General features: G+C 47.6%; 1 protein-coding gene across 6 annotated transcripts in view; it reads right to left on the bottom strand.

Moving 5' to 3' along the window:
* ola1 (Obg-like ATPase 1) overlaps window positions 1-25,562 on the bottom strand; it is a 260,203-nt gene that overhangs the window by 215,734 nt on the left and 18,907 nt on the right. For 5 of the 6 annotated variants that reach the window (XM_038789387.1, XM_038789388.1, XM_038789391.1 and 2 more), the window contains exon 3: window positions 11,345-11,488. The exons of the other annotated variant lie outside the window; for it this stretch is intronic. In XM_038789387.1, the coding sequence (XP_038645315.1) occupies window positions 11,345-11,488 (144 nt within the window). The remainder of the gene's footprint in view (window positions 1-11,344; window positions 11,489-25,562) is intronic. 6 annotated transcript variants of the gene reach the window in all.

Here is a 25,562-nt window from a genome sequence, read left to right as displayed (position 1 = left end):
GATATCACTGCAGATATTTGATAAACACCCATTTCTTAAAGGTACATCCACATGACACTGTACAAATCAAAAACCCCAGCCGGGGAGTAGGGTATGAAGCGATTCTTCGGGGGCTGGAGTTCTCGAGGATAGATGAGGAGTTGGTGGAAGGCTTGGGAGGCCCAATCGGGCTTGGGGAGATTATAGACGCATTGGGGGGGGCGATGTAATCAGGCAAGACTCCGGGACCTGATGGATACCCGGTCGAGTTAGAACATAGAACATAGAACAGTACAGCACAGAACAGGCCCTTCGGCCCTCAATGTTGTGCCGAGCCATGATCACCCTACTCAAACCCACGTATCCACCCTATACCTGTAACCCAACAACCCCCCCTTAACCTTACTTTTATTAGGACACTACGGGCAATTTAGCATGGCCAATCCACCTCACCCGCACATCTTTGGACTGTGGGAGGAAACCGGAGCACCCGGAGGAAACCCAGGCACACAGGGGGAGGACGTGCAGACTCCACACAGACAGTGACCCAGCCGGGAATCGAACCTGGGACCCTGGAGCTGTGAAGCATTTATGCTAACCACCGTGCTACCCTGCTGCCCCAAAGTTGTACAAAACGTTTTCCAGGCTGCTGGGGTGGATGACTGGAATCATGGAGATATTGGAGGAATTTGGTCGGTTCTCGGACCACAAATTAAACATGGGTAAGAGGTAATTCAGGCACGGGGGCAGGAGAGGAGACTGAGTGAGTTACCGTTTAAAGTGGTGGGAAGCAGTTTTAGGTACCTGGGGATTCAGGTAGCAAGGAACTGGGGTCAGCTTCATAAATTAAATTTGGGCAAGGCGGTGAGCAAATGAAAGAGGATTTCCGCAGGTGGGACGTGTTCCCGCTGTCATTGGCGGGGAGGGTACAGACTGTGAAGATGACAGTCCTCCCAAGATTGCGGTTTGTGTTTCAGTGTCTCCCAATCTTCACCCCCAAGGCATTTTCCAGGAAGATGAACGCGGTGATCTAGTGTTTCATATGGGCTGGTAAGACCCCGAGGGTGAGGAAGGTCTTTTTGGAACGAGGGCGCGGGATGGGGGGCTTGGTCCTTCCGAATTTTATGAATTAAACTGAGCGGCAAATAAATCGATGGTTAGGAAGTGGGTAATGGGGATGGGGTCGGTGTGGGAGCGAGTGGAGGCGGCATTCTGTAAGGGTATGAGTTTGGAGGCTTTGTTAACAGCACTCTGCCGTTCTCACCGGCTCAGTACTCCACAAGCCCAGTGGTAGTGGCAGCCCTGAGGGTGTGGGGGTAATGGAGGCAGCACATGAGACTGAAAGGGGCGTCGGTGTGGTGACAACCACCGTTTTGTTCCGGGAGGGCTGGACAGTGCTTTAGGAGGTGGCAGCGGGCAGGGATTGAGAGATTTGGGGATCTCTTCATTGAGGAGGGATTCCCGAGCCTGGAGAGATTAGAGGAGGAGTTTGATTTACCAGGTGGGAATGGATTTCGGTGCCTGCAGGTACAGGACTTTGCCCAGAGGCAGGTTCCAAGCTTCCCTCGCCTCCCTCCAAGGGGATTACAGGATAAGGTGATGTCTAAAACAGGGGTTGGAGAGGGGAGGGTTGCGGAATTGATGGAGTGGGAAGGGGTTCCAATCAGGGAGGTGAAGAGGAAGTGGGAGGAAAAGTTGGGGGGGGGGGGTTGGAAGTCGGAGAGTCAATTCATCCTCGTCGTGTGCCAGGCTCAGCGGTGTGGGAAGCCCGGCGAATCACGTACACGTTTTGGGCATGTCCAAAGCTGAGGGGATTCTGGCAGGGATTTGCGGACGTTGTGTCAGAGGTCCTGGAAGGGAGGGCTACTCAGAGTCCAGAGTCCAGAGATGGCAATATTTGGGGTGTCGGAGGATCCGGGGGCCCAGGAGGGGAGAGAGGCCGACGTTTTGGCCTTTGCCTCCCTGGTGGCCCGGAGACAGATTTTGCTGGGATGGAGGGACTCGGAGCCTCCAAAGTCGGGGGTGTGGGTCAGTGACATTACACGGTTACTCAGGCTGGAGAAGATTAAGTGCGTCTTAAGAGGTTCAATTTAGGGGTTCGCTTGGGGGTGGCAGCCGTTCATCGGCTTCTTTAAAGAAAACTGACCGTCAGTAGACGCGCACGGTGGGTGGGTGGGGTGGGGGGGCATGGCATTGTAGAATAAGGATAGGGAATCTAATATACAGGCAGTCAGGAGGTAGGTCGGGGGGAGTTGGGTATGTTCTGGTGATGTTGTTGCGTGTGTCGGTCCGCTCTGTTGTTTAGAATGTTTAAATGTTAAAATTATAAATGCTTCAATTAAATGTTTTCTTAAAAAAAGGGAATTGCAGAATGACTGGTCAAAGGGGTTTGAGGGGGCAGGGGCACCTCTTCGCAGGACCTTAGAACGAGTGGAGAAGTGCCTCAAGGTGCAGAGGGTGAAGATCCAGGAGGTAGAGAATGTGGTGTCGCACCAGAGTGATTGAATTGTGTCATTGGAGGCTGAGATGGCGATCCTGAGCAAAGGTGGAGGACCAGGAAAATAGGTCCAGGCGGCTAAATCTGCGGATTGCAGACCTTCCGGAAGAGTGAATGAGTGCAACAGGCTATGTCGCGATTATGCTGGCCTGGTTCGTGGAAGAGAAGGTGCTGAACAAAGCCCTGGAGGTGGATCAGGGTCATAAGTTCATGTGGCAGAGGCCAAGAGCGGGAAGCCGCCACGGATGGCGTTTGTGCGTATGCACATGTTCCAAGACAAAGAAAAGATTCTGAAGTGAGCCAGGGCACGGCGGGATTGTGAATGGGGAGGAAACCGGATCCGCATCTATCAGGACATTGGAGCGGAGCTGGTCAGGAGATGGGCGGGGTTCAACAAGGCCACGGCTCTGCTCTTTCGGTGCCAGATTCAGTTTGGGACGCGGTACCCAGAAAGTTTGGGGAACTTTTGATGGCCAGGAGTGTTACTTTGGGACGCCAGAGGAGGCAGATGACTTTATTAAAGAACATAAGCTGGGGAGGGTCGAAGGGAGATCTTGGGTGGAAGTGCTATCTCTGCGAAAGTTTGTTATCTGTTTCTGATTGCTGACTGGGGAAAGTTGCAAAATGGGTGGTTGCAGTCCCACACCCTTTTTTTTGTATCTTTTGCATTCTTCGCATCTTTTGTACTGTTGGTATTTTTTGTATTTCTTGTATTTTGGTATTTTCGTACTGAAGTTTAATTGTGGCTTGTTTTGGTGGGGAGATCTTCGACGTTGGGGGTTTAGTATTTAGTTTTAATACGCTCTGTTGGATATGCTCTGTGCAGTGCATGAGGGATTGATGTGGGTTGGGGTGGTTCAAAAATACTGTTTGGGGGGGCCATGTTGGGATGAGGTTTCCCGTTTTGGATTGGGTGCAGGGTTTTTGGGGGTGGGGGGGGGGGGGTGTGGGGGGAGAAGAGATGAGGTTTGGAGAGAAAAAGAGCGGGGGGGGTGTATGCAGGTCGGATAAGTGGGGTGGGGGAGGCTTCGGGCAGGATTTGCCACACTAACAAGGAATGCTAATGAACAGAAGTTAAGTGTGGTGGGTTAGCCAGTGTGATTGTGGGAGGGGGATGGGGAGAAAGAGTGTGACATGGCATTTATGGGGGATGAGTTTGGTCATGGACGGGGTGGGGGGGCCATCTTGGGTGGGCCTGATTCAGAGTGGGAATGGGCGGAGGAGCCCCCAAGGTTGATGATGGCGGACTCTAGGGGGGAGAGGAGAAGGAAGCCTCCAATGAGAGTGATAGTGAGTGTGGTGCTAGTGGAGACTCCAATGATGTTGGTGAATGTATATGTGCCAAATTGGGGAAATGCTGGATTCAGGAAGAGGTTTTTGGGGGCGATCCCAGACTTGGACGCTCACCAGCTGATTATGGGTTGGGGGGGGCGCCAGAATTGACTTTTATGTGGTGAGCCGGCAGTGCTGATGGGGGTGGAAGGTGCGGTTTATGCGGGAATAGTTACCACCCTCAGCACTTGCTAGTCTTGAAACTGTATTCGGGTCAGGCGCAGACGCCAGGGTGGAGTTTGAATTTGGGGCTTTTGGCCAACAAGTAGTTCTGTGGGAAGGTGACAATGGCAATTAAGAATTACGTGGAGTGAACACTTCAAGATGAGGGCAGGTTTGATGTCGATAAGAGGGACAATAGGTTTGAGCCAGGGAGGATGGAACGATGTTCAGGGGATGGGAGGAGAAAGGGGGGAAAGAGATGAAGGATCTGTTTTTGGAGGGGCGGATCGCAGGATTGGAGGAGTTGAGTGTGAAGTATGGGCTCCAGCATGAGGAGGGCTTCAAGTATATGCAGGTGCGGAATTTCGCAAGAAAGGTTTTCCCAAACTTTCCGGTGGTACTGTCCTCCCCAAAGGACTATGATGAGAAGTGCTGTGAAGGGTTACTGCCTCGACTTTGTGTAGGAGGCTGGGGTTGATTCAATTAAAAGTGCTGCAAAAGGCGCACTTAACGAAGGCAAGGGTGAGCCAGCTATTTGAAGGTGTGGAGAATAGTTGCAGGTGGTGTGAGAGGGACCCAGCTAATCATGTACATATGATTTATTCCTGTCCAAAGTTGGAGAAAGTTTGGGGTCCTTTTTTCAGCACCGTATCTGAGGTTCTGCACGTCCCCACCTCAGGGTGGCAGACCTGCCAGAGCTGCAAGCAGATGCGGGAACAGATGTTTTAGCCTTTGCCTCGTTGATTGCTCACAAGCGGGTTCTGATCAGGTGGAGGTCAGCCCCCCCCCCCCCCCCCCCCCCCCCCCCCCCCAACTTTGCCTTGGCTGCGGATCTAATGGAGTTCCTGTATTTGGAGACGGTCAAATTTGTTGGCTGCGGATCTAATGGAGTCCCTGTATTTGGATCAGTGGAAAATGAGGCTGGAGAAGTGGTAATGGGGAACGAAGAAATGGCAGAGGAACTGAATAAGTACTTTGCATCAGTCTCATGGTGGAAGATACCAGTGGCATACGAGAACTTCAAGAGGGTCAGCGGCCAGAGTTGAGTGAGAGGCCATCACCAAGGACAAGATGCTGGGGAAGTTGAAAGGTCTGAAGATGGATACAATCACCCAGGCTGGATGGGCTATACCTCAGGGTTCTGAAGGAGATAGTTGAGGAGACTGACACAAAAATAGTTGGGGTGGCAAGTGGTGAAGATAACAGGTTAGGTGAATGGGCAAAAACTTGGCAGATGTAATATAATTTGGGAAAATATGAAGTTATGCACTTTGGTAGGAGGAATAAAAGGAGCTGAATATTATTTCAGTGGAAAAAAACAGCAGAAAGTTGCAGCACATTGGGATTTGGGGGTCCTCGTGTGAGATTCCTAACTTCAATACAAATATCTTCTGGTAAAATGTAAATAAAAATAGCTTGCCAAGTTTGCTTTTGGGATTTGGTTTGCACGGCATTTATCACCTACTAGATCATAGGCGATGGAGGCGAAGCTTCACCAAATTGGTCCCTGGCAGAGGAGGTTGCCCTGTGATGAGAGGCTGAGTAAACTGGGTTTATAGTCCCTGGAGTTTAGAAGAATGAGAGGCAATTTCATTGTCCTGAAGGGGCATGGTAGAGTGGATGTTGAGAGATCATTCCACTGGTTGGGAATCTAAAACATGAACACACCCTCAAGATAAGGGTGATCGTTTAGGCTAAGATGAAGGAGAAATTTCTTCAAAGCTTTGTGAATCTTTGGAATTCTCTCCCTGAGGGTTGTGAATACTTGCTGCGTACATTTAAGTCTGGGATAGGCAGATTTCTGGTGTCTTAGGGAATCAAAGGATATGGGGAGCAGGTAGAAAAATAGAGTTGAAAACCCAGATCAGCCATGATTACACTGAATTGTGACATGGTTTCAATTGGGCCATGTGGCCTGCTCCTGTTTCTTATTTTCTGGCTACAATCAATAAGCAAGACTGAAACCAAATGAAGGCAAGGTCACTCAGCTGCACATGGAGGGGCAATGGAAGAGGATAACATGGTCACCATGAAAAAGGCCAAAGAGATCAAAGAGGGGAAAGTCAGAAGATTTAATGTAAATTTTGAGTACAGCAATTTGGTAAGATTGAGTACAGCAATTTGAAATGGAAGACAACAGGTGCCCAAGGATATGAAACCATTAACAATGTCGGCTAGCTTTGTGACAAACAACTGCACAAGCTTCTTACACCAGCTGCAGGTGAAGTTGGAGGGAGAAAATATTCAAATGACAAAGGCATTAAAGAAAAGCAAAAAAGTGATTGAGCAGATCAATGGCTGCAGCTGTATCATGAAGAGTCATAGGCTAGATAGTTGGAAGTCTTAAGAGGTTAGTTTTAAGAGAATTGAGAAAGAGCTTTCTTTTCAAGTATCAACAGTGAACAAGAACATACAAGCGAACAGAGATGGCTTTGTCTGTGACTTAGACAATAGGATTAAATTGACCACTAGATGAGATGCTCACGGCAGTGGCCATGAAAATGGGTAGGTAAGTTTATATGGAGGGAGACAAGTGCACTCAGTAGAGACAGTAGGATACAGTCATAGAATTTACAGTGCAGGAGGCCATTCAGTCCATCGGGTCAACACCAGCACTTGGAAAGAGCACTCTACCTAAGCCCACACCTCCCCGTAACCCAGTAACCCCATCTAACCTTATTCACCTGAAGAAGGAGCCGTGCTCCGAAAGCTCGTGTTTGAAACAAACCTGTTGGACTTTAACCTGGTGTTGTAAGACTTCTTACTGTGCTCACCCCAGTCCAACGCCGGCATCTCCACATCATAACCTTATAGACACTAAGGGCTATTTAGCATGGCCAATCAACCTAACCTGCACATCTTTTGACTGTGGGAAGAAACAGGAGCACCCGAGGAATCCCATGCAAACACAGCGAGAACATGCAGACTCCGCATAGACAGTGACCCAAGCCGGGAATCGAACCTGGGACCCTGGTGCTGTGAAGAAACAGTGCTAACCACTGTGCCGCCTTTGAGATGGGGCTTTAAATCAGAAGCTAAGGTCACTAAGTGCAGACTGAAGGAAGAAAAAAAGTGTTATCTTGGAGAAACCTAGGATGGGCTTGAGTGAAGGCAGCAAATTACTAACCTAAAAGGAGATACAAGAGGAGTGAGACAAGGTGCATTACTCAAAAGGAGGTGCAAGAAAACACCTTCAACCAAGCTGCACAAAGGTTCGACAAGAGTAATGAAATAATGATAATAGAAGATTTTACTGATGTTAATTGAGGGATTAAATATTAGCAAGAAGAAAAGTGCTGATGGAACAGTTCACATCCACCCAACAGCTCAATTTAACATTTCATCCACAAGTTTCTGGAGTGGGACCTGAGCCCCAAATCCTTTCAGACCCAAAGGCAATAGTGTTACCACTGAGCCAGTGGCACTTGGAAAGCAGCAAGGGTCATTTGGCAGCAATTCAGCAGCATGGGAACCTAGAAGAATATATCAGCTTGGAGTGAAAGGTTCGCTGCAGAGAAGCAAAAACTGAGACTATAGTTGGCCAGGTACTAGAATATGGGCGGCACGGTAGCACAGTGGTTAGCACTGTTGCTTCACAGCTCCAGGGTCCCTGGTTCGATTCCCGGCTTGGGTCACTGTCTGTGTTGAGTCTGCACGTTCTCCCCGTGTCTGCGTGGGTTTCCTCCGGGTGCTCCGGTTTCCTCCCACAGTCCAAAGATGTGCGGTCTTTGGTCATGATAATTTGCCCTTAGTGACCAAAAAAGGTTAGATGGGGTTCTAGGTTATGGGGATAGGGTGGACATGTGGACTTAGGTCAGGTGCCCTTTCCAAAGGGCCGGTGCAGACTCGATGGACCGAATGGCCTCCTTCTGCACTGTAAATTCTATGATCTAATAGAGACAATATCGCAGAGAACAGAGTGTGCACAGAACGTGTTAGTGACATTAAAAGATCATAAGAACAGTCCAAACCTCGGTGGAAAATTGCACCTGGACCCAAAAAGAAGTAAAATACTCATCTCCTTAGAGAGTTCAGCGCCCTTTCAAGTTACAAACTCATCCTGGGGAAGAGCAAAATCTTCCCGGTGTACCACCAAGGGAAAGGAGCGGAGCTGGAGGAACTACTGTTTAAGATGACCCAAACCAAGTTCAGGTACCTGGGACCTCTCCAGCCTGATGAAGGTGGTGAAGAGGGACTTACAAACATGGGACTCACTCGCTAGCAGAAAGGGTACTGACAATTAAAATGAACATGCTGCCCACGTTCCTCTGCATATTCAGATCGCTCCCGATCAACATCCCCAAATCCTTCTTCATCAGGGTTGATAATCATGGGCTTTGTCTGGGGGAGCCAAGTCCCTAGGATATGAAAAGCCATCATGCAGAGGGGGCAACACATGGGAGGCTTGGCCCTGCCAAACCTCCTATTCTACCACTGGACTGCAACGCAGAGTGGGTGGGGCAGTGGCTAAGGAGCCAGAGGAGGACTGGGTCCAAATGGAGGAAGCCTCCTGCACAGGGACCTCTCTTTGGGTGTTAGCCACCGCATCAGTCCCAGCACCCATTACTTTTTTAAAATAAATTTAGGAGTAGCCAATTCTTTCTTTTTTCCAAGTAAGCGACAATTTAGCATCACCAATCCACCGAGCTGCACATCTTTGGGTTGTGGGGGACATATGCAGACATGGGGAGAATGTGCAAACTCCATAGGGCTGGGATCAAACCAAGGTCCTCGATGCTGTGATGCAGCTGTGCTAACCACTGCATTACCGTGTTGCATTTGCCCCAGTACACATACTCTAGGTGGTAGTATCCACATTAAAGACTTGGAACCAGTTCAGGTGCCATTGCAAAGTTGGTAGTATATCTATAGAGGCCTCCATCGGCAATAACCACAAGTTCACAGCAGCTAGGATAGACGCCACGTTTAGAACATGGAAGGGCCTGGAAGGTGAAGGACCTGTACATGGATGGTAGACTGCCGACCCTGGGAGATCTATCAGAGAAGTGCCAACGCCAGAACGGGAATGAGCTTCGGTACTTGCAGTTGCGCGATTTTCTCCACAAAGAGACAAAGACGTTCCCCCAGCTACCCGGACACACTTTTAGACACAGTGGTAAGGCTGGACTGACTACGGGAAGATAAATGTGATGACATATACGAACAATTCATAGAAAAGGGCAGGGTCCCACTGGACTCAACAGGCGGAAATGGGAGGGGCACTCTGGTCCATGGTGCTCCACAGGATTTACTTAGGGTAGCACAGTAGCACAGTGGGTAGCACTGTTGCTTCACAGCTCCAGGGTCCCAGGTTCGATTCTCGGCTTGGGTCACTGTCTGTGCGGAGTCTGCACGTTCTCCCCATGTCTGCATGGGTTTCCTCCGGGTGCTCCAGTTCCCTCCTACAAGTCCCGAAAGGCATGCTGTTAGGTGAATTTGACCTTCTGAATTCTCCCTCAGTGTACCCAAACAGGCGTCCAAATATGGTGACTAGGGGCTTTTCACAGTAATTTAATTGCAGTATTAATGTAAGCCTACTTGTGACAATAAAGATTATTATTATTAACTGAACAAAGTATGATCAGAAAGGAGGGGTGAGAACATCCGGCTGTTCACGTCAGTGGGATCTGCCAGTCCCGCTGACGGCACACTCCCACCACAGGTTTCTCAGATACTGGGGAGAATTCAATGGAAAATCCCATTGACATCGGTAGGACCAGAAGATCCCACCACCGACCAACGGAACGTCCCAGAGAATATCACCCAACGTTCCACTTCTTCCATTGGGCAGGAGATACAAAAGTCTGAGAACACGCACAAACAGATTCAAAAACAGCTTCTTCCCCACTGCTACCAGACTCCTAAACAACCCTTTCATGGACTGACCTGGTTAATAATGCACTCCTGTATGGTTCACCTGATTGCGGTGTCTATGTATTTACATTGAGTACCTTGTGTTGCCCTATTATGTATTTTCTTTTTATTTTATTTTATTTTCATATACTTAATGATCTGTTTGAGCTGCTTGCAGAAAAATATTTTTCACTGTACCTCGGTACACGTGACAATAAACAAATCCAATCCAGGAGAGAAGCTCAATTAAGAAACTGACATCATACTTATCAACTCAAGCACAAAAGCAGCTACTTTGTCATTAATTTCCAAACTCTTGAGGGACTTATGCCTGGGACCAGTAGAAAATAGAATTCAGAAGATCATGTTAAAAATTCCATAGACGTTAAAACAAATGAAGAGATGCTTAAAATTGCAATAGCAAAAATAACTCAAAGTGACATCCAGAAAAGAAAACAGCCATTTGTCCTGAAAAACCACAGATATCTCTTCTAGAGGGCAACAGAAAGGCAGAGTCATAGCTGACGGTGGACGTCACAGAGTGGTCCCAAATGAGCGACATGCTGCATGCTTATGTTCTTGCCTCCAATTTTTGCATTTTACAGATTAGCTATGGATTTGAGAGGATGGCGCAAGATAGACACTCGTGACATACCAGGACAGATCTCTTGGTAGAACTAGCTACAAGCAGCAGAAACACCATAAATGTACTACATTTGCCACATCTGTATTCCCAATTAATCATGTCATTATGAGGAAATATACATTAGAAAGACCAAAATACTTAGCGACTAAAAAATAAAATCAGATCAGCCACTGAACTTACAATGAAACAAAATGGGCTGGATTCTCCACTGGCGTGATGCTCCGTTTTGCCAGCAGCCCGGGGTTTTACTGACGGCGTGGGGAAACCCCACAATGGGAAACCCCATTGACCGGCCGGCAAAACGGAGCAGCCCGCCGGCAGGGTGAAACAGAAATGTAGCGGGACGGAGAATCCAGCCCAATATCTTCAATATAGTAAAAACAGTTAATCTGGTCATTTATTTCATTGTTTGTGACCAAATTGGTTTCTCTACATTAAAAAAGTAAAAGTAGTTCATTGGATATATCCTTCACCATTTATCCTGCCACTTCTAGGCTCCTACAACCAAAGTGTTCCTTTAACATGCAAATATAGCCAGTTAGTTTCAAAGCCAGTGAAATACAATATCAACAGATACTGAAGATACTTTAAGGTACAAATACAATAAATGCTGAAAGTTTTAAGCATCAGACATCCACAGGGAAGATACTTGTGAAATGTTGATCTTCACGGTGCAGACTTAATGAGCCAAATGACCTCCTTCCTCCTTCTGCTCTGTAGGGGTTCTATTCTATCTCAAGAGCTACCATTTCAACATAACATGCTTTAATTTTCTAAAATCACCTATCTGAAATAAATTTCCAAAGCAGTATTAATTAGCGTGCAATTCTACTTGTGACAATAATAAAGATTATTATTCTAGTAAATCAACATACCTGACAGGTTTGTGGTATTGGCAGAGGAAGTCAAACCGCTCATCTGGAACAGGAACTCTACTTTCATTGGGATCAATCGTACAGAATGGAAAGTTTTCTGCAGATGCCTGGCTTTTTGTTAGAACGTTAAAAAATGTAGATTTCCTGTTTCACAGAAAGAAAAGTTAACCAGCTTTACATCAAATGTTTTAATATACTTACTTAATTGAGTGAAGTATCACAGTATTTGTAAATAGATATCTATCAGTGTTTGTAAATAGATATCTCTCAATGTCGTAAATCATAATGAATCACAAAGAATCACAATGGTTACAGCAAAGAAGCATACCATTTGGCGCTTCACATCCTTGCTGGCTCTCTGCAAGAGCAACTCAGCTAGTCCCGTTTTCCTGACCTTTCCTCAAAGCCCTGCAAGTTTTTCTCTTCTGATAATTATCCTAAACCCTTCTGAAAGGCGTCATTGAATCCCTCCGCCACTCTCAGACAGTGCATTCCAAAGCCTAACTACATGCTGCATAAAAGGATTTCTACTTATGTCAACTTTGGTTCTTTTGTCATTCACCTTAAATCAATGTCATACAATTTGGGAATCCCTACAGTGTAGAAGGAAGCCATTCGGCCCATTGCTTCTGCGCCGACCCTCCAAAAGAGCACCCTACCGAGGCCCATTCCCAGCCCTATCCCCATAACCCCACCTAAGCCTTAGACACTTTGGTTAATTTAGAATGGCCAATCCATCTAACCTGCACATCTTCAGACTGTCCTCTGGTATTTTCTGCCCTTAATGTCAGCATTGAACACTTCCATGATGGCTTACTGATGGTTAGAAGCACAATGAACATTCTCAATACTGAACTTGAACCCTAAACTCAAAAAGGGACTTTGCACTACACCAAATAATAATCCCACCGCTGCCAAAATGTCAGCTGGTTTGTCATTTCAGTGCGTTTAGCAAATTTCTGTTCATGGGCTGAAAGCTGATGGGTTGATGTTTGCAGTATTGCATTTTTTTTGGCAGCATGATGGCACAATAGTTAGCACTGCTGCTCACAGCGCTAGAGACCAGGGTTCAATTCCAGCCTTGGGTGACTGTCTATATGGAGTTTGCACGTTCTCCCAGTGTCTGCGTGGGTTTCCTCTTGGTGCTCCGGTTTCCTCCCACAGTCCAAAGATGTACAGGTTAGGTGGATTGGCCATACTAAATTGCCCCTTAGTATCCAGGGATGTGGTTAGGTTATGGGGATTGCCCTTTTGGAGGGCTGGTGAAGATTTGATGGGCCGAATGTCTTCCTCTGCACTGTAGGGATTCTATGATAATGTAATTTTTTTCAGCCATCCAATCACCCAAAATAAAATTTAGAACCAAAAGTGTTTTAATTAAGGCGAAGAGACAATCTGAGGGAGGGATAACATGGCAGGAAGTACCATCCATCTAATGAAGATACCGATCTGATTTTCAATGGATTAAAATCAAAAATGAACAGATTTGCAACAACCAGGTTACTGTCCAGGCAGCAAACAAATTGTGAATTTTGGAAAAGTAAATAATCATGGAATTAGTCAGAGAAAACATAGGATTACTGATAAAGATCATAGGCATTGCAATGCAGGAAGTTATTTAGTTATTTCAATAGATGAGTGTTATTGCAAGGCTAGCACTTACTGCTCATCCTTAACTGCCCGCGAGAAGGTGGTAACACGCTTTCTTGAATTGTTGCAATGCTAGCAGTGTAGGTACAAATTGTTAGTGAGGCAGTTCCAGGATTTGATCCAGTAACAGTGATGGAAGAGCAATATATTTCCAAGTCAGGGTAGGGCGTGGCATGCAGAGGAACTTTACGGTGATGTTCCCATGCATCTGCTGTCCATGTCCTTCTGGTGGTAGAACAGTGGGTTTGGAAGGTGCTGCCGAAGGAGCCTTGGCAAGTTGCTGCAGCGCATCTTAGAGATGCCAAACTTCCATCGGGGAGACAGTCGCATAGCAGTAATGTCACTGCACTACTAATCCAGAGACCCAGCTAATCCGCTGGGAACAAGTATTCAAATCCCATTACGGTAGTGAAATCTGGAATTGTAAGCTAGTCCAGAAACTATTTATTGTTGTAAGAAAAAAAAAAATCTTGTTCACTAATGTCCTTTAAGGAAGGAAATCTGCCATCCTTACTTCTTCTGGCCTTGGTGACTCTAGTAATATTGTTGACTCGTAACTCCCCGCTGAAATATCTGGCAAGTCACTCAGTTCAAGGGCAAAGATGGACAACAAATGTTGGCCTTTCCAGCAACACCCACATCCCATAAAAGAATGAGAAAGAAACACATCACTGCAACTGTTCAGTGATGGTAATACCATTAAATGTCAAGGGAGGTAAATAGTCATGGCCCACCACTTGTGTGGCACAAATGATACTGTCTGAATGCTATCCAGGTGTTGCTGCATTCAGGCACAGACTGCTTCGGTATCCGCGATTTGTGGAAGAAGTAAATATTTAAGTGGTGAATGGGGTGCTGATCAAGTGGGTTGCTTTATCCCGGACGGTGTTGCGCTGCGGGTGTTCTTGGGACTGCACTCATCCAGGCAAGCGCAGAGACTTCCACCACACCTCTGGCGCAGAGAGTTCCACCTGCTCTTGAGTCACAATACTTATATGTCTGATCCAGTTTCTGGTCAATGGTAATGAAAAGGGTGTTGTTGATGGATGGCTGATTCAGTGATGGTAATACCATTGAATGATAGATGGTCATGGCCCAGCACTTGTGTGGCACAAATGATACTGTCTGAATGCTATCCAGGTGTTGCTGCATTCAGGCACGGACTGCTTCGGTATCCGAGGATTTGCGAATGGGGCCAAATTCTGCACAACCAGCAAATATCTCCACTTCTGACCTAATGGTGGTGGAACGATCATTGAAGCAACTGAAAATGGCTCTATTTAGGGCATCATCATGAGAACTTCCGGCAGTGATGTCCTGGGTCAGAAATGATTGGCTTCCAACAACTTCAATCATCTCCCTTTGTGCTGGTATGACTTCAACCAATGGAGAGATTTCTCCGAATTCCCATTGGCTTCAACTTTGTTAGGGCACATTGCCAAATACTTCCTTGATGCCAAGTCACTCTCACCTTAAGTCAGCTCTTTTATCGTTCCTTGGACTAAAGCTCTAACGAATTCTCTAACCAAAAGTCTTGGCTAAACTCACACTAAGTTATTGTTTTGCAAGCGTTGTTTATAACGTTGCTGATGACACCATCCATCATTGTCCTGATGATTGAGTATAGTGATGGACAGTAATTGCCCAAATTAATTTGTCTTGTTTTTAATGGACAGGACATGCAGTGTTGTGGCAATACTGTTTGGTTTGGGTGTGACTAATTCAAACCTTCAGGGCAGGAAAGTAGCACAAGCGGATAGCACTGTGGCTTCACAGCGCCAGGGCACCAGGTTCGATTCCCTGCTGGGTCACTGTCTGTGCGGAGTCTGCACGTTCTCCCCGGGTCTGAGTGGGTTCCCTCTGGGTGCTCCGGTTTCCTCCCACAGTCCAAACACGTGCAGGTTAGGTGGATTGGCCTTTATAAATTGCCCTTAGTAACCAAAAAGGATAGGAGAGGTTATTGGGTTACGGGGATAGGGTGGAAGTGAGGGCTTAACTGGGTCAGTGCAGACTCGATGGGCCGAATGGCCTCCTTCTGCACTGCATATTCGATGTTCTATGTATTACAGGCAGGATGTCAGGGCCCATGGATCTTGCTGTATCCATTGCGTTCAGCACTTTTTCGAAACCACATGCATCCACATAATCAAATTAGCTGAAGACTGGCATCTGTGATGATGGGACTATCAAGAGAAGACAGAAATGGGTCATTCACTTTGAAGATGGATGCAAACGTTTCAGCCTTGCCATTTGCACTGACATACTGGGCTTCCCCAGCATTGAGGATGGAGATAAATTATAGAGCCTCCTCCTCTGGCTGATTGTTTAATTGTCCACCACCATTCATGACTGGGTATGGCAGGACTGCAGAAATATGATCTGATCCATTGGTCGTGGAATTACTTGTGTCTATCTTGGCTTGAAGGTAGTGATAGGATCAGGTTTGATGGGCTGTGGGGTTACAGATTGCAGCTGAATTCAACTACATGAATGCTGATAGCCTAAAGTGCCTTATGGATACCCAGTTTTCCGGTGGCGATATGTAGGGGGAAGATGCTACATCCCGCTAGAGTACTGTACTTTTTGCCCCTTTCTCTTAGCATCAGAGGGTGTTTTCTTTTGAAAACTCACATAGTTAATGGAATATGGATCCTGAATGGCTGAAATGCTCAGAAAAGTCAGAGGAAAGAAAGTGGACAACAGAAGTTCATCGGCGGAGTCTGAGGCCTCTCAGAGTTTGTCAGCAGGTAAAATGGCGGAGTCAGACTCTGGGGCTCCTGTGGCTCCACTAAAGCAGAGGTGCTTTCTTGTACCTTGGTGAAGGAATTTGATAAACACTGGCGGATAATGTCATGGAACATAGAACATACAGTGCAGAAGGTGGCCATTCGGCCCATCGAGTCAGCACCGACCCACTTAAGCCCTCACTTCCACCCTATCCTCGTACCTCAATAACCTCTCCTAACCTTTTTTCCACCCGACCTGCATGTCTTTGGACTGTGGGAGGAAACCGGAGCATCCGGAGGAAACCCACGCAGACACGGGGAGAAGTGCAGCCGCACAGATAGTGACCCAGCGGGGAATCAAACCTGGGACCCTGGCGCTGTGAAGCCACAGTGCTATGCACTTGTGCTACCCCAGTGGGCATGTCGGCAGACACCCAGAAATCAATATAAGGGGCCTTATCCCCCATCCGAGCAGCTGTGGAAAAAAACAATGAAAACGTGAAAGCCCATGGAGCCACAATAAAAGATATGGAAGTGGCCCTTTCGAGCCACAGTGATCGGATTGCCTCACTGGAATCAAAGCTGTCTTCGGTGGTCCAAGCAAACAAGTCGTTGAAGGCCAAGGTAAATTATGTAGAGAATTGATCCAGGAGGCAAAATATTCAAATTGTAACTCTGCTGGAGGGGATGGAAGGCCCAATGCCCATGGAGTACTTTCCAGATATGTTCGGTAAGATGGTGGGCGAGGATGGATTTGCATCCCCTCCTGACTTTGATCGAGCCCACCGTACACTTCGGCAAAGGCCTCATCCTAAGGATCCACTGCATGCAGTAGTAGTAAGTTCCATAGCTTCGAGGAGAAAAGAGCAGGTTCAGAGATACATAGATACATAAAATTTACAGTGAAGGAAGCCATTCGGCCCATCGAGTCTGCACCGGCCATTACAAAGAGCACCCTACTCAAGCCCACATATCTACCCTATCCCCGTAACCCAGTAACCCCCACTTAACCTTTTTTGGACACCAAGGGCAACTTGGCATAGCCAATCCACCTAACCTTCACATCTTTGGACTGTGGGAGGAAATCAGAGCACCCGGAGGAAACCCACGCAGACACAGGGAGAACATGCAGACTCCGCACAGTGACCCAGTCGCGAATCGACCCTGGGACTCTGGAGCTCTGAAGCAACTGTGCTAACCACGATGCTACCGTGCTGCCCAAAAGATGGGCGAAGAAACATCAGAACTTTAAATGGGAAGGCTTTGCCATCAGGTCCTACCAAAACTTTGGAGCAGAGCTGGCGAAGAAGAGAGCTGCATTCAATAGAGCCAAGGCCACCCTGTATAAAAATGGAGTCCAGTCCGGTGTGGCCTGCTTGGGTCAGAGTAGCTTTTGATGGAAGGACTATATATTTGACTCACTGAGGGAGGCAGACTCCTTTGTTAAAAAACAGAAGTTTGGATGAAATTGAGTTTTTGGATTTTGGGTTTGGGCATGGTGAATTGTCATTGTTGGGGTTTCACATATGTTCTTGTATTTTGTTGTTCTTGTTGGGGTTGAATTTTTACAGTTGTTTAGATTTGGGATTTAGTTCTACGAGGGGTTCTGTTTGTTATTCCCAAACATATAGATTCCTTTCAAAGCACAAGGTTTAAGTATTTTGATGTTTGTAACTATATTTCTTAACTCTAGTCAGAAGCCTCCCTGTTAACTGAAGAGTTAGCTAACAGGAGCAGTTTTGAAGGGTTGGCTGCAGTTCGTTATAATCGTCTTTTTTTAGACAATGAACTTAGAGTTCTTGTTTTGTTTAGGTGTGAAGTAGATTTTAGCTGTTTGTGTCTGCCTTGCATGTGTGTTTGGGTGTGATTGTATTCAAGGGCAAAGGCAGAGCCCCCCCCCCCCCTCATCACCCTTGAATACAAACACACGGATCTGCTGACAGTGTCTGCAGAGTTTTCTTTGTTCAATCTTCGAAGTATCTTTTGGGTAATCTTTCTTGGTGGAAATGGCTGACTGGATTTTTTGGGGGAGGGGGGGAAAAGAGAGACCTCCAGTTCACTTGGTCGCCTGGAACGTTGGGGGGTTCAAAGACCCAGTGAAAAGATCAAGAGTATTTGCTTACCTCAAGAGTTTAAACTCCAATGTGGGTGTTTTTGCAAGAGACACATTTGCGGGTCAGGGACCAGACACAGCTACGGAAGAAATAGGTAGGACACCTCTTTCATTCGGGTTTCGATGGTAGGGTCAGGGGTGCGGCAATATTAATTAATAAAAGGTTTCAGTTTCTACCTCTAAGATTTTGGCCAACCACAACGGCAGGCATGTTATTGTCTGTGCTCTCTGGTGGGCACCTCGGTGGTTATACTGTAGTTAATATCTACACTCCGAACTGGGACTTACAAATTTTATTAATAATCTGCTGGCCTCCCTCCTTGATTTGGACTCGCATCAGCTCATTTTGGGTGGGGCCCTAAACAGTGTGCTGGACCAGAGACTGGATCATTCCAAGTCGAAATTTCTGGCCCCTACCTCCCTCAGTGGTGGCAGCTACTAATCAGTGTTTCCATGCCCCACACTTCGCTGATTTGGCACTAGAATAGGACCCTTCCCATAGTCCGCCATGGAGGTTAGACACATTACCAGCGAATAAGAAATTTTGTGAACACATGTCCACTTCCATTGAGGACTACAGAAAATTTAATAAAGCTGAGTCAATCTCACTTTCCACTCTGTGGGAGGCACTGTGGGAGGCCCTTAAAAGTGGTCCTCAGGGGGGAAATTCTCTCCTATAAAGCACATTTGGTGAAGACTGCCAGGGTGGAGCAGAAGAGGTTGGTGGACTACATTTTTTATTAATTTGGATTTGGATTTGTTTGTTTATTGTCACGTGTACCGAGGTACAGTGAAAAATATTTTTCTGCAAGCAGCTCAACAGATCATGGGAAGAAAAGGGAATTAAACAAAATTCAAGAAAATACATAATAGGGCAACACAAGGGGCGGAATTCTCCGCTCCCCACGCCGGGTGGGAGAATCGCGGGAGGGCCGGGCGACTCACGCCACGCCCCCATGGCCCCCCCCCCGTGATTCTTCCAACCCCCGCTCAGAAGAATCGCCGCTTGCTGTTTTTCATGGCAACCGGCGATTCTCCGGCCCGGATGGGCCGAGCGGCCTGCCGTTCCCAACCGGTTCACGACGGCGGCAACCACACCTGGTCGCTGCCGTCGTGAACATGGGCGCCAAATGCTAGTTTGAAGCTTGTGGGGGGCGGAGAGGGGAGTAAGCACCATGGCCGTGCTCGGGAGGGGACTGGCCCACGATCGGTGCCCACCAATCGTCGGGCCAGCGTCTCAAAGCGAGGCACTCTTTCCCCTCCGCCGCCCCGCAAGATCAAGCCGCTACGTCTTGCGGGGCAGCGGAGGGGAAGACGGCAACCGCGCATGCCCGGGTTTGAGCCGTCAGCCGCGCATGCGCGGGTTGGAGCCGGCCAACCTGCGCATGTGCCTGACGTCACTTAGGCGCCGCTGTCGCGTCATTCTCGGCGCGCTGTTTTGACGCAAGCGTCTAGGCCCGGCTGCCGAGAGTTACGGAGTGCCGCTCCTAGCGGTGGGGGTGAATAAGTTGAGAGGAGCAGCCTCCGAGGCCGTCGTGAAACTCAGTCGAGTTCACGACGGCCTTCCTGATTTTTCGCGGGAGTGGAGAATTCCGCCCAAGATATACAACGTAACTACATAAGTATTGGCATCGGATGAAGCATACAGGGTGTAGTGTTAATGACGTCAGTCAATAAGAGGGTCATTTAGGAGTCTGTTGACAGTGGGGAATTAGCTGTTTTGGAGTCTGTTCGTGCGTGTTCTCAGACTACTGTATCTCCTGCCCGATGGAAGAAGTTGCAAAAGTGAGTAAGCCGGGTGGGAGGGATCCTTGATTATGCTGCCCGCTTTCCCCCGGCAGCGGGAGGTGTAGATGGAGTCCATGGATGGGAGGCAGGTTAGTGTGATGGACTGGGCAGTATTCACGACTCTCTGAAGTTCCTTGCGGTCCTGGGCTGAGCAGTTGCCATACCAGGCTGTGATGCAGCCCGATAGGATGCTTTCTATGGTGCATCTGTAAAGTTGGTAAGGGTTAATGTGGACATGCCGAATTTCCTTAGTTTCCTGAGGAAATTCGGCATGTCCACATTAACCCTTATTTAGAGTAACCAATTCTTTTTTCCCCCAATTAAAATTTAGCGTGGCCAATCGACCTAGCCTGCACATATTTGGGTTGTGGGGGTGAGACCCATGCAAACATGGGGAGAATATGCAAATGACACACAGACAGTGACCCAGGGCCAGGATTGAACCTGGGACCTCGGCGCCGTGAGGCAACAATGCTCACCACTGCACCACCATGCCACCCCCTGGTGGACCCCATTCTTCAGTACTCACTTGACCCAAGCAGGAAAAAGCTGCAAAAACAATTCAAGCTATAATCGACAGGCAGAGCGGCAAGCCAGCTGCAACGCTCAAGAGGCATGTTTTACGAATATGGTTAGAAGGACAGACACCACTTGGCTCACCAGCTTAAGTGGTAAGCAGCCTCCCAGGCACCATACAAATACGCAATTTGAGCAGTAGCCTGGTTTGCGCCTCTTCTCTGATTAATGCGGTTTTTGACTCGTTCTATTGTGATCTATCTTTATAGATCGACGCATTCAGCGGACGGATCACTCAGGTTTGACTGTTTGGACAACCTAGCTATCCTAGCTGTGGAGGTGGAGAGGAGTGATGAGTTAGAATCCCTGTTAAACATCCCAGATTAAATTATAAATTACATTGGTTTGATGCAGACTGCCAACACCCCCTGTTCGGATGGCTTTTCGGACTTTCCTTCTCCTTTCCTTTGGTGCCACCCTGATGAAGATGATTTTGTCTTTGGCCGGGTCTGACAAGGGGACTATTTTGGACAAATATGGCCATATCCTTTCAACGGACATGGCTCCGTTGAGTGAGTGAAGATGAAATGGGAGGGTGAATTGGGTCCCATTCTTGATGGTGAGGTTTGGAGTGAGACCCTTCACAGGTCAACTCCATGTCTCTATGTGCTCAGCTAAGCTTGATTCAATTCAAGGTTTTGCACAGGACGTATCTGACTTAAATGGAGGATGCGGATTCATCTCCGGATGGAGAATAAGTGTGAGCGTAGCTCTCGGGGAGTGGTGGTGGTGGTGTTGGGGGGGGGGGGGGGGGGGGGGGGGGGGGCTAAGCTTTTGGGCCTCTTATTTTTAAACACCATGTCGGAGATACTCCGTGTACATTTGGATCCATGTTCTCTGGTAGCCATATTTGGGGTGTCGAACTGGCCAGTGCTTCAGTTGGGGCGAGGAGGATGTCCTCGCCTTTGCCTCACTGATAACCCAGAGAGTTCTGCTTGGGTGGAGGTCTCCTATTCCTCTTAGTGCCTCGGCTTGGTTGGGTGCTCTGGATTTGATTTATTATCACGTGTACCCAGGTGCAGTGAAAAGTACAGCTCTGCGTACAATCCAGATCGTTCCATACATGAAAAAAACATAGGACATACATAAATACACAATGTAAATACATAGGCACAGGCATCTGGTGAAGCATATGGGGGGCGATTCTCCGCACTCACGACGGTGCGGAGAATAGCGGGGTCCGTAATTTTTTACGGCCACGCTGGTCTGACGCCCTCCCGCTATTCTCTCCCCCCCCTCCCACGCCCGCCTCCCGACACGAATCGCTGCCCGCCGTTTTTTTACGGCGAGCAGCGATTCTCAGCTGGCCGATGGCCCGAAGTACAAGCCCTTTACGACCGTTTTTAGGAACGTCAAACACACCTGGTCTGACCGTTCGTAAAAACGGCCATAAAGTTGCGATCTTGGGAACCATGGCACCGATTGGCACGGCAGTACCACAGCCGTGCCAAGGGTGCCATGGGCCCGCGATCGATGCAGCGGGTACTTACCCCGCGCACTCTTTGTCCTTCCGCCGCCCCGCTGTATCCATTCGCGGGGCGGCTGAGGGGCACCCCGGCCCGCGCATGCGTGGGTTTCGCGCAAATGCACGATGACGTCATCCGCGCATGCGCGGCTGACGTCATGTGACGCGTCAGCCGTCGCAAACTCTGGCAAGCGGGCTTAACGAAATTCGTTAAGCCCGCGATGCCGGAGTTCACGGCCGCGGCATGCTAGCCCCGACCGGGGACCAGAATCGGTTCCCGGTCGGGGGGGCGGAGGCTGGCATCAAACCCGCCCGTTTTTGACGCCAGCCTCACGATTTCTCCCGGTTTCGGAGAATCACGCCCATGGAGTATAGTACTACTCAGTAGAGAAGATGTGGGAAGGGCAGCATGGTGGCCTAGTGGTTAGCACAACCGCCTCACGGCGCTGAGGTCCCAGGTTCGATCCCGGCTCTGGGTCACTGTCCGTGTGGAGTTTGCACATTCTCCCCCTGTCTCCGTGGGTTTCGCCCCCACAACCCAAAAATGTGCAGAGTAGGTGGATTGGCCACGTAAATTGCCCCTTAATTGGAAAAAATAATTGGGTAATCTAAATTTTTTTTAAAAAGAGAAGATGTGTGAAGAGATCAGTTCGGTCCATAAGAGAGCCATTCAGGAGTCTGGTAACAGCAGGGAAGAAGCTGTTTTTGAACCCGTTAGTGCGTGTTCTCAGACTTTTGTATCTCCTGCCTGATGGAAGAGGTTGGACGAGAGAATAACCCGGGAGAGAGGGATCTTTCATTATACTGCCTGCTTTCCCAAGGCAGCAGGACGTGTGAACAGAGTCAATGGATGGAAGGCAGTTTCACATGATGGACTGGGCTGTGTTCACAACTCTCTGTAGTTTCTTACAGTCTTGGGCCGAGCAGTTGTCATACCAGGCTGTGATGCAGAGATTGTTGTCGTTACACCATGACACTAGAATCTCTATCTTCCTCCTGTACTCCGACTCATCGTTGTTCAAGATCCGATCCACTTAGGTCGTGTCATCAGCAAACGTGTAGATCAAGTTGGAGCCATATTTTGCGACACAGTCGTTTGTGTACAGGAAGTATAGTAGTGGGCTAAGGACCTGTTGTTTTTCTACAGTTGGAGAAGTTGAATACACCATGAGAGCATTGGTGGAGGGGTTCTACCTCAGATGGCAGACATTAATTTCCTTTTTTAAGGAGCTAGTCAGTTGTTAGGGGATTTAGTTTTGTTTTTGTGTCAAAGTTAATATGTGCTTTTTTTGTATCTTTCTTCTGTTGTGTATTTTTGTTTGATTGTGTCGGGTGGTTTTGTTTACATTTTCAATAAATATTTTTTTTTTTAAATGGATACCCACTTTTGATTGGTTTAATTGTCCACCACCATTCATGACTGGGTATGGCAGGACTGCAGAAATTTGATCTGATTCATTGGTCGTGGAATTGCTTACATCCGTTTTAGAATATAGAACATACAATGCAGAAGGAGGCCATTCAGCCCATCGAGTCGGCACCGACCCACTTAAGCCCTCACTTCCATCCTATCCCCGCAACCCAATAACCCCTCCTAACCTTTTTTGGTCACTAAGGGCAATTTATCGTGGCCAATCCACCTAACCTGCACGTCTTTGGACTGTGGGAGGAAACCTGAGCACCCAGAGGAAACCCACGCAGACGCGGGGAGAACATGCAGACTCCGCACAGACAGTGACCCAGCAGGGAATCGAACCTGGGACCCTGGCGCTGTGAAACCACAGTGTTAATCACTTGTGCTATCGTGCTGCCCTAAGTTTTGGCTTGAAGGCAGTAGTCAGATAAGGTTTGATGGACTGTGGGGTTACAGATTGTAGCTTAATCCAATTACCTAAATGCCGATAGCTGAAAGTGCTTCATGGACACCAAAGTGTTGATCTACTAAATATATCAATTTGTAAATGGTGGCAGTGCCACACAACAACTGTAAAAATTGGTATACATTTATTTATTTTTAAAATTAAGAGTCCCAAGTCATTTTTTCCAATTAAGGGGCAATTTAGCGTGGCCAATCCACCTATCCTGCACATCTTTGGGTTGTGGGGTCGAAACACACGCAAACACGGGAGAATGTGCAAACTCCACACGGACAGTGACCCAGAGCCGGAAGTGAACCTGGGACCTCGGCACCCTGAGGCAGCAGTGCCAACCACTGCGCCACTATGCTGCCCCAAAAATTGGTGTTTATGTCACATCATAGTAGAACTGCCCAAGGCACTTCGCAGGAGCATAACATAAAATAGGACACCAAGCCAATTGAGGAGATTTTAGATCAGAGGGCCTGAAGTTTGATCAGAGTGATAAATTTTAAGAAGGTTCTTAAAGGAGGAAAACAAATGAGAAGCGAAGAGGTGTAAGGAGGATATCCCAGACCTCGAGTCTGAGGCATCAGAGGCACAATCATCACCGGTGGAGCATTTAAAATTGGGATTTTCACAAGGCCAAAACCAAAGGACAGCAGATATCTCAGAGGGTTGAGGAGCTAGAGGAGATTAGACTTAGAGTGACATGGCCATGCAGGAATGGCGGATGACAAATCCAATAATTTAACAACAGTGGAGAAGTTGAGAGAAAGAGATGGTGGTGAGGCAGGGCTGGGTGTCACCAGCGCACATGAAAACAAATGCTGTGTGGTCACTAGTCATCTCAATATTCCCATGGACAGATGCATCACGACAGGTAAATTGGAGAGGATGAGGCCATGTAGGTTTTCTCCCCCCTTGCACCTCACCACCTGCCCCAAACCCAGCCTGCAAAATATATCACCTTCAGGACTCAGCCAATTTGGTTAGCAGTGGTGTTGCCAAACCACTCTTGTTGGTGCACATTTAAGTCTGTGCTTTTGCTCTCTCAGTGCTTCTTCCAAGTGGTGCTCAAAATGGTGAAGTACTGATTCATCAGTTGAGTAGGGGGTGGTAGGTGGTGATCTGAAAGAAGTTTTTCTTACCCATATTTAATCTGATGCCATGAGACTCTATGGGGTTCAGAGTAAACATTGAGGACTTTCACTCCCTCCTGCTTTATACACTGTGGCACCATCTCTGGTTGGTCTGTTCTGCCAGTGGGACAGGACATATCCAGGGATGGTGATGGCGGTGTCTGGGACACTGGCTGCAAGATATGATCCAATGAGTTTGACTGTCAGGCAGTTGCTCGGCTCATCTCTGGGATAGCTCTCCCAATTTTGGCACAAGTTCCCAGAAATTAGTATGGACAACTTGCAAGAGTGATTTCGCTGGGTATACCTTTGTCATTTCCAGTCGTTGCTGGTGGTCCATCCAATTTTATTCCTACTTGGGCTTAGCAGTTTTATGTACCTGGTGGCTTGTTAGGCATTTCAGAAGCAGTTAAGAATCAACCATATTGCTGTAGGTCTGAAGTCACATCACACCAGACCAAGAATGATGACAGATTTCCTTCGCTGGAGGACATTGATGAACCAGATGGACTTTTACAACAGTCCAGTATTTTCATGATCACCATGATGGAGGCTAGCTTTTTATTCTAGATTTATCAATCAATTGAATTTGCTTTCATCCAACTTCCTTTGGGGCATTTGAGCTCATGTCTCTGAAGCATTAGTCTGGATCACTAGTCCAGTAAGCATTTGCACAATACTACCATCCCGTATTTTGTTGTTACTGCTTGCTCGTCAACCAGAGAAACCTAGTCTATTTCATTGCCTTTCCCACGTTTCATTTTATATTCTCTCTTTCCAATGCTGGTCCAATTTCCTTTGAACTGATAGCCGCAATGGAAAGATGAAACAGCGTTCACAATCTCCAAATTATTTTTTTTTAAACGTTCCTGTGATAATCTTGAATTTATAACCTCTGCTAT

Source organism: Scyliorhinus canicula, chromosome 2, assembly GCF_902713615.1.
Source record: "Scyliorhinus canicula chromosome 2, sScyCan1.1, whole genome shotgun sequence".
Classification (NCBI taxonomy): domain Eukaryota; kingdom Metazoa; phylum Chordata; class Chondrichthyes; order Carcharhiniformes; family Scyliorhinidae; genus Scyliorhinus; species Scyliorhinus canicula.
The sequence above is the reverse complement of the archived record's forward strand: the minus strand, read 5'-3'. Positions and strand labels throughout refer to the sequence as shown.